This window comes from Psammomys obesus, unplaced genomic scaffold, assembly GCF_907164565.1.
Source record: "Psammomys obesus unplaced genomic scaffold, mPsaObe1.curated_primary_1811, whole genome shotgun sequence".
NCBI classification, from domain to species: Eukaryota; Metazoa; Chordata; class Mammalia; order Rodentia; family Muridae; genus Psammomys; species Psammomys obesus.
Genome location: NW_026593874.1, coordinates 209,483 through 217,799, shown reverse-complemented (window position 1 = coordinate 217,799; position 8,317 = coordinate 209,483). Strand labels below are relative to the sequence as shown.

At 51.1% G+C, this 8,317-nt stretch overlaps 1 protein-coding gene across 1 annotated transcript; it reads right to left on the bottom strand.

The window, feature by feature from the left end:
- Positions 1–5,991: 5,991 nt before the first annotated feature.
- On the bottom strand, positions 5,992–7,837 carry Lypd4 (LY6/PLAUR domain containing 4). Its single transcript, XM_055617325.1, has 4 exons — positions 7,771–7,837; positions 7,338–7,481; positions 6,414–6,740; positions 5,992–6,194 (listed from the first exon to the last, which is right to left on the bottom strand). Exons 1-4 carry the CDS (start codon positions 7,835–7,837, stop codon positions 5,992–5,994), a joined length of 741 nt encoding a protein of 246 aa, XP_055473300.1.
- Positions 7,838–8,317: the final 480 nt, after the last annotated feature.

The following is an 8,317-nucleotide window of genomic DNA, read 5'->3' as shown; positions in this document are numbered from 1 at the left end:
TGGTTTGAGCTCCACAAAAATTGAGGACCCATGTTTGGCCAATCCAAGCCTTCCTGGTTCAGCCATGGTTTGGAAAATTTCCTCAGCCAGGACTCGATGGTTGAGTCTGGCACCAGGACAGGTTCATACAGACAATATTTATCCACAAGGTCATGGTCAACACATGGATAGGCTCCCTGTCTTTTCCAATATGTGGGTACCCTCTCTTGAGAAGTGTATCTGGGCTCCCAACTTAGCCAGCAGATCCTGTCCTAGCAAAGGATACGGCATTCCAGTATGACCATAAAAGAATGGGATACCTGGCCTGTTCCAAAGTCCATTGTTCTTTAGGTAGTCCATGGGTATTGTTTCATCCCGGTAGCCCCTTGAGCCCATATTTTGGCAGACAAGGGACAAGAGCACCGAATGTTGGGTTCCTGTGTCCACCAAGAAGCTGGTGGGTTTCCCCTCCATTTTTAGGGTTACCTGCTGGAGTCTGCTGGCACAGTTGAACAGTTCTTGAGTGGGGAGTGAGGGTTGAAAGAAAATTTAAAAACTCAAGACACGACACATGGGATCTGTTCGAGAGGGCTTCCAGTAGAAACTAGGCACCCGGTTTATTCCACAGTCCCTTTTTATAGTCAGAGCAAAGCACCTTGATACAATGAAGTTCATCCAGAAATCAAACTTGTTTACCTTGACCACCTGTCTGTGTGATCCTCACACATTCAAAAGGAAGTGAACTTGGCAAAACATCCTGTCTATCCCTGTCTCCAGGGTGAAAACATGGTTTCTGATGAGAGCTCAATAACAAAACAGCCTGACAAACAAGCAGCTCTCCACAGTTACCCTAGGTTACGGGAGGGGGCCGAACCCCATCTTCCCTACCCACTGTCTTCAGCCCTAAGGTTGAACACCTTAATAGGTCCCTTCTTTTAGGGGCACTCCTTTGCCCACTGAACTTCTTCCTTACAATACACACACTGGTTTTTCCCCAATCAGGATCATCCCTTCATCTGTTTTTCCTCTGCACTATCCTGCTATTATCTACTTTCTCTGCCACAGTTAACTAAATCCCTCAAACTCTTTTCTCCCAGCCATTCTGCCCTTTGGAGATTTTTCTTATTGTCTGGGGTGGAGTGGTTGACAAAAGTCACAGCCACCTCAGCTACATCACCCCTGGCTTCTGGATCTAGTGGTGTGTATTTATAGAAAGCCTCCATGATCTGCTCTAAAAATGCAGCCCCCTCTCATCTGGTCCCTGACTGATATCATATATCTTGGTCAACTGGTCAGTCTGCGAGCAGCTACCTTGAGACCTGCCAACAGAGCCTGGCGGTAGACCAAAAGGCCCCCCTTACCTTCAGCGCTGTTATAATCCTAAGTGGGTCTGGTCAGGGGGAAATAAGCATCGTTTTGTGCCTGATTGGTGTTAGGGACTCCAGAGGCTCCAGGAACCAATTTCCTGGCTTCTGTCTGGATGAGTTCTCTTTCCTCCATGGTGAACAACACCTATAATAACTGTTGATAGTCACCCCAAGTGGGCTGGAGGGTAAACAAGACAGTTTCTAATAAACTAATGAGGTCTTGGAGGTTGTCAGAAAAGGGAGCATTCTGAGACCTCCTATTTTAAAGATCACTAGTGGCAAAGAGCCAGTGCTAATGAGGCTGGTTGCATGCTCATCAGCCTCCCTCAAGAGCAGAATGGTAGAATCTGGACCCTCTGGTGAGGCCTCCCCTCTGCTCCTAGTCCTTTGGGCTGGTCTCAGTTCCACCCTCGGACATGGTCCCTCTGGGGGTGGGATGCGGCTGCCTCAGCTCCCTGAGGTTGACGCCTGTGGAGAATGGTGGGATTAGTAAGGAGGGATAGAAAAATCAAATCTTCCTCCATGCCTCCCTGTAAAATAGGATATAGTGAAGCTGAAGGCTTGATTTCAGTTTGGGGGGTTTGAGAGTTTTGAGCCACCATTTTCTTTTCAGCTACCGCCATCACTTCCTACTTCTCTGGGAGTGGAAAGAATTTGACCCAAGGAGGGGGATTATTCATTAGATCTTCCCAAACCATGATATATGGTACCTGGTCCTGGTGACCACCATGGGAGTGAAAGATAATCCTCTCAACTGCATGGATAATGTCAGGATCAAAGGTCCCCTCCAGGGGCCAGTATATGTTGAAAGTGGGCCATTCTGACCTGCAAAAACTTGTTAACCTGCCCTTCCTGATGTTCACAGAGAGGTTTTGAGCTCAGGTTTTAACCTCCCTGAAATGGGCAAGAATTAAGTCTAGAGGGTTAGAAGGAGTCTGTCCCATGTTGTCAGTCTCAGTTACAAAAATCAGGCAGCAACAGACAAGACGGTCAGCCAGAAAGACATACACAGAGCCAGACAACAGCTCCTGCCACTCCTACACAGAAAAACTTTAGGGGCACCTCTGAGGTTGTCTGGAACATCTTCCAGGCCTGCTGTGGCCCACAGTGGTCCAGTGCATCCACTCTAACTGTTCCCAACCACACAGATTACGGATTTTGCCTCGAGGCCTGAAACAGAAACTAGAGAAACACCGAGACAGACAAAATGCTTACCCACAGGTCTTTAGGTTCAGGGTTCCTGGGAGTTGGGGGGGCATGTCTTGGGGGATTCCAGAGGAGCCCCCAAGATGTTATGCCCAAATGGACCCCAAAGACCACCTAGGAGCTGATTCCAATGCAAACCCAGTAGGGTCTTTTTATTACAAGCTTGAGCTCAGGCACACACCCTCACTGACATAGCAGGTTGAATGTAGAACTCTGAGCTCAGGGGAAGGAGGGTTTTGTTAGTTTATAGCGAGGTTTGGGAAATTACAGCTTAACAGTTACACAATTTAGTGGCATTCAGAAAGGGCAAGCTTGTTACAAGGTGATTGTGGCTAACTAACATTGAACAAGCTATCTACAGACCTCAGAAAAGTTGGGTATTTCAGTGCCATGAAAGTTCTACTACTGGGTTGGTGGACTGCCCAGCACAGTGCCCCACCCTGAGACAAGATGCCTTCCCATTGTTGTGGTTACCTCTAGGCTCTTCCTTGGGAAGGGAACTTTATTACCTTCTTCCTGTAATTGGTGACCTATGGCCTAGATCCTGGTGACTCTGGGGGTGGGGGGTTCACTAGTGCTGGTGACTTTGGGGGGAGTAAGGCCTGGTTTGGTCATTATGAGGTATGGCTAAATAGTGCTATCAGTTAAGAAGCATAAGAAAACGTTCATGGGCTCAGAGGCCAGGGCAGGTAGAGGGGATGGCTGTTTGGACCCACTGAGCACGGCATCCAGTGCCCCAAGAGTGTCAAGGCTGTGTACTCTGCCAAGAAGGTGAGCTCCATGGGCAAGGGCTGGCACAAGTTCTGTCTCTAGTGTACGCACTGCAATAGGACACCGACATCCTGGGGACCACACTGAGTATGATGGGGAGCCCTTCTGCCACAAGCCCTGCTTTGCCACACTATGGACCCAAGGGCATGCACGTCAGTGCCAGTTCCCAGGCCTGAGAAGCCTCTGACTGAGATCATCCCACTTTAGATGATCCCAGTGGTCCAGAGGAAGGAGAGGCCAGCTGTTCACACACACACACACACACACACACACACACACACACACACACACGTGCATACAGTCTCTAGTGTCACCATGTTCACTGTGGAGCCCGACAGGTGTCCTCAATGCACCAAAATGGTGTGCTTTACCATTCTGGTGTGAAGGTGACCTGGGCAAAGACTAGCACCAGCCCTGCCTGCGCTGAGTGCTGCTTCAAGACCCCGTCCCTGGGTGGGCACCCTGAGCATGATGGCAAGCCCCACTGCACAAGACTCGGGGAATGGATACAGCTGCTGTGGACAGCCACATCTACAACAACCCTGAAGCACAGGCCAGCCTTCGAGTCTGCAGATGCTATCACCAGGTCCCCCGCTTGGCTCTGTGGACTGCTACCCAGTCCTGCCTCAGTGGGTCTTGCCTACAAACCCAGGGAGACACTTCCACCTGGGTGGTGAAGGAGGAAGCTTCCTGGGTGGTCTCTGGAGCCGCCCAGAATTCCAGCCCTGTTTCTCAGTGTGTCAACCTAGCATGTCAGGCATGTCTTATGTTATCCCCCTCACACACTCCACGTGTGTGTGTGTGTGTGTGTGTGTGTGTGTGTGTGTGTGTGTGTGTATGTGTGTGCCTCCATGGTCCCATGTGTCCTGTGTCCCTGATGGCTTTCTCAAGTGGCTGTCCTACTCCACTCTTTGCCTCTGCCTGCCAACCAGTGTTATTTATGCTGTGCTTGCCGGTGTTGGCCAAAAGCTCACAACAGTCCCAGGGTGGTGGCACCCCTGCCAAGAGCCTCTGCTGGCTCCCACACTGCCCTCATGTAAGTCACAGCTGCAAAGACTTTTACTATTGATAAGTTGTCTAGTTTAAAGACTGAAAAACAGGAAGGAAGGAAGGGAGGGAGGGAGGAAGGGAGGAAGAAAGGAAGGGTGTTCACAAATACAACTGTCTAGAGAATTTTTCCTCTACATATCTTTTTTTTTTTTTTTTATAAATTGCCATCAAAGACACGATGAAAGAAAACCCTGGAGTGGAGGGCAGGATGATATGTTGACTTCTATTCTTACTTCCTCCTGCCATCCCAGCTCTCTTCCACTGCCACTGGGAGTGCCTCCTTAGCCACCCTCAAGGACAAGCTGTCAGGCGTGCCTTTGTATTGGTTATACTGGTCCTCTCTGTCCCGAGAGCATCCGACAGAAGTCACTTCAGGGAGGAAAGACTGTTTTGCTCACGGTTTTGGAGGGAACGATCCATGGCCTCTTGGCCTGCCCTGCATGAGCAGGTCATCGTAGCAGCAGGGCCATCAAGTGGCAGAGCATCTCACCTACGGAAGACAGGAAACAAAAAGGTGCTGGTGCCAGGGACAAAAGGCCCTCGGGGACCCACCCAGACCCTGCTTCCTGAAGTCAGCACAACCTGCTGAAATAGCACCATATTTCACACAGATTAGTGTCAAACAAGGATCAAGTATTCACCACATGAGCCTGTGGGGGACACTGCATATCCAAACCACGCTACCCTTCTCAGAAAATGCCCTTCATGTTCCCTTCACCCCCGAACTACCCCAGAAGGGAGCACCCCTTTGGGAGCTTCTTTGGCAGATTTTGCTTTACTTCTTCCCCAGGTGCCCTTTTTCAAGGCCATTTTCACTCACTTTGCCCAGCATTCTAAACTCTAAGAAAGACACCTAAGATGTCAACTTATAAGTGATTTCTTTATGGGTACACAATCCACAACATGTAGTTTCCTTCAAGTCACAGCAGTGTGTGCACGTCCACGTCATCCCCACCTCTGCCTTATTATTGCTATTATTATTTAGTCCTGGGCATAGTACAAAGTACATAAATGCTGTGAGATTCCTCTTGAAGAAAACATGTCTATCTAAAAACCTACAGGAACCAGGAGGTAGACCATCTCACTTACATACTCTAGAGAGGGGAGAAGAAGGAAAGGGGATTAGGGGTGGAGCAAGAACAAGAGCCAGAGGAAAGCAGGAGAGGGGAAGAAATAAAAAGAGAAAGAAAAGAAGGGAGGGAGGAAGATATCTGGTCAGAGTTGTAGTTTTCCAGCCAGAGAAGAAGGGACGGATGACAAAGACTCCCTTCAACCAACAGCCTTCCTGGACAGCCTTTCTCTAACAAAGCATCTCTCTAGACCTGAGTTCCACAAGATGGAGCTCTGAGGATGATGACACCTTCCTCCTTCCATGCTGCCCGCTCTGAAACTGCTTTCCTCCTCACCAAAACTCATCCCCTTAGTATTGGTTTCTGAACAGAAAGCAGCAGTAATCTAGGCACCCCACTTTCTCAGCCTCTTTGGCTCCTGTGGCCCCCTCCCTGTACATGCTGGGCCCCGCCACATTCTCACAGACCACAGACAAAGTAGAAGGATAATTCTGAGGTTTTATTTGATTATGCATGGGGTCTGACATTTTTCCAGTCCTGCTGGTTGGTCAGTCTCTGAAAATAAACAGAGGACACATAAGGACACTCCAAGAAGGGCCTCGAGTACAGTGCCCTGCACTGGCCGTCTGCGACTTTTCTATGATGTTGACGACCTCTGTCACTTTGATGCTCCCAATGCGCTGAAAATCTGCTAAAATCTTCCCTGAGTCACGAGCACAGCCCATGATGAGGAAGGTGGTATTGAGATTCCCTACAAGGAAGAAAGAGAAGAATGAGGGATATCTTCAAGACTCCAGAGGCTGCCTTCCTTCCCAGAGGCCCCTCATGAGCCAGGACACCTGCTCTCCCACCAGAGAGCTGGATGCCAGGAACGTTACCTGGTCTGGCCTGGAATTCATGTGACCCTCCTGTACCCACCATCCCACCTCTCACAAGCGCACAGACCCTGGGTCCCACACAGTGCACTCACCTGCCTGGAATGTTAAGGTGGAACTGAAACAGGAAGAAGCGACGTAGGGGCAAGGCTCAGTGGTGACGAAGCTCGGAAGACAGTCCGCGTCGTGTTTGCCCAAGCAGGTTGGACACTTTTTGGAAGACAGTGCTATGGACTTAGTTTGGCTAGCCTTGAATCTCACAAAAGGCTCTAAGTTGGTTAGATTGTTGCAGAGGTAGGACCGGCAGATGTGGCTGTAGGAGGCAATGGACACTCCGGGTGGAGCCACGAGATAGGAGACTTGTGGAGGATGCGACAAGGCCGTGGTGCAGCCTTTAAAACTCAAAATTCCCCTACTGGCCCCTGAAGAGCAGAGGATCAGAGAGGCACTGTCAGTGGCCCAGACCCACTCAGGCTGGGCCCTGCCTGACCCCTATATTCCCTGCACCCTCCCAGTCCCGAGACCAGCTTTGCCTCTTCCTGTGTCACCCACTGTGCTGGTGTGGGCTGAGAAGTCGGGCTCTTCACCTGTGTCTTCTAATCCTCCTGGGACGCCCTCTGCTGCTCTTGTTCCTGTCTGTCTTCATCCTTCCCTCTCCCCCAGGCTGCCCCCTCCTCCGGGGCCCCCGATCCACTTCCACTCTAGAGCATTACAATCATTGAGCCCTACCCCATTCTTGCCAGTAATCCCTACTCCTCACTTCTGCTCCTTAACCTCCCCAAAGCAGCTGCTCCAAAGCAGCTGTGTTTCTTTAGACTTTGTGCGCCTTGGACGGACGCAAGGTGTTTCATAAGCACGCCTTTCTGTTTTGTGAATGTGGCAATGTTACTCTTGACGATGATGAGTGCTGTGCCTTCATTATCAGCTCAGATGCCTGTGTGTGTACCCCTAGTCCCAGGTGTCGGGAGCACAGCTTGGAAGGAGGCGGAGTGCAAGAGTGAGCAGAGGGAGGGCCTCACCGGTCTCGATGTACACCACCGTCTCCTCGCAGCCCTCTCTCAGCTTACACACCATGCTCCTCAGCAGAAGCCACTTCCAGTTATGCAAGGTCACCGCCCTGAAGGCTGACGCTGTCGCCTCATAGCACAGAAGAGCTTCAGTGCCTACAGAGAGAGCAGTCTTCCAGTCATCCGCCGCCCCTAACCACCGTCCTTTCTCGTTTGTGGTTGGTTGGTTCGTTGCGACCCATCACACCCTGCTTTCCACACCACCTTAACGTCAACGCACAGAAAGCCTGTCCCGAGGGGACTGGGTATCCAGCCCGCCTTCCACCAGCACATGACCAGCACATGGGTCCCCGAGGGGACTGGACACCCGGCCACCTTCCACCAGCACATGGGTCCGGCCTACCACATGCTGAGGCCTTACAGCACACAGCCCCATGGGACATACAAGGCAATAAAGAGATGGCTTCTAGGAGGCAGAGCAGCTTCAGACATCTCAGATCCTGGGGTCGCATGGCTCTGTGTCAGGCTCCTGGATGTGACAGATCAGTGTGGAGTCAAAGGCAGACAGACGGAATCTCAAGTTTGCTTCTTGTCAGTCCCCGAATTCTCTGTCCGCTTGCCTACCGGTCACCGTTTCTAAAGAAGATTGAGGGTGTCAGTTGCTGGGGTAAGCTGGAGTGACGCAGCTTTCCCATCTCTGTGGTCAGGCCCGCGCTGTCTGCTTTTCAAAGCAGGCCTCTCACTTCCTGCCTAGGCCCTCCCTCTGCCATGGTGCTGATCCCAGGACCCAGCTGTCACTAGGCCGTTCTCCAGCCGGGACAGCAGAACAGCAAAGGGAGCGTTGGAGCGTCCATGTGAAGCAAGCATGCCGGACCCCACCCGCACGCCTGTAGTCCCAGCACACAGGAGGCATACCAGCTTCAGGACTGCCAGGCCAAGCAAGCACGCTCATTTCATGACACCCATCCCCAGCACGAACAGCCTGTGAGAGA

Bases quoted from the DNA above. Each gene is read 5' to 3' on its own strand.
- Lypd4 (XM_055617325.1), bottom strand. From the start codon at position 7,837: ATGCGACCCCAGGATCTGAGATGTCTGAAGCTGCTCTGCCTCCTAGAA. The intron at 6,741-7,337 runs GTGAGGCCCTCC...TCTGCTCTTCAG, and splicing joins GGTGGTGTACATCGAGACCG to GGGCCAGTAGGGGAATTTTG. The intron at 6,195-6,413 runs GTGAGTGCACTG...TCTTCCTTGTAG, and splicing joins CACCTTAACATTCCAGGCAG to GGAATCTCAATACCACCTTC.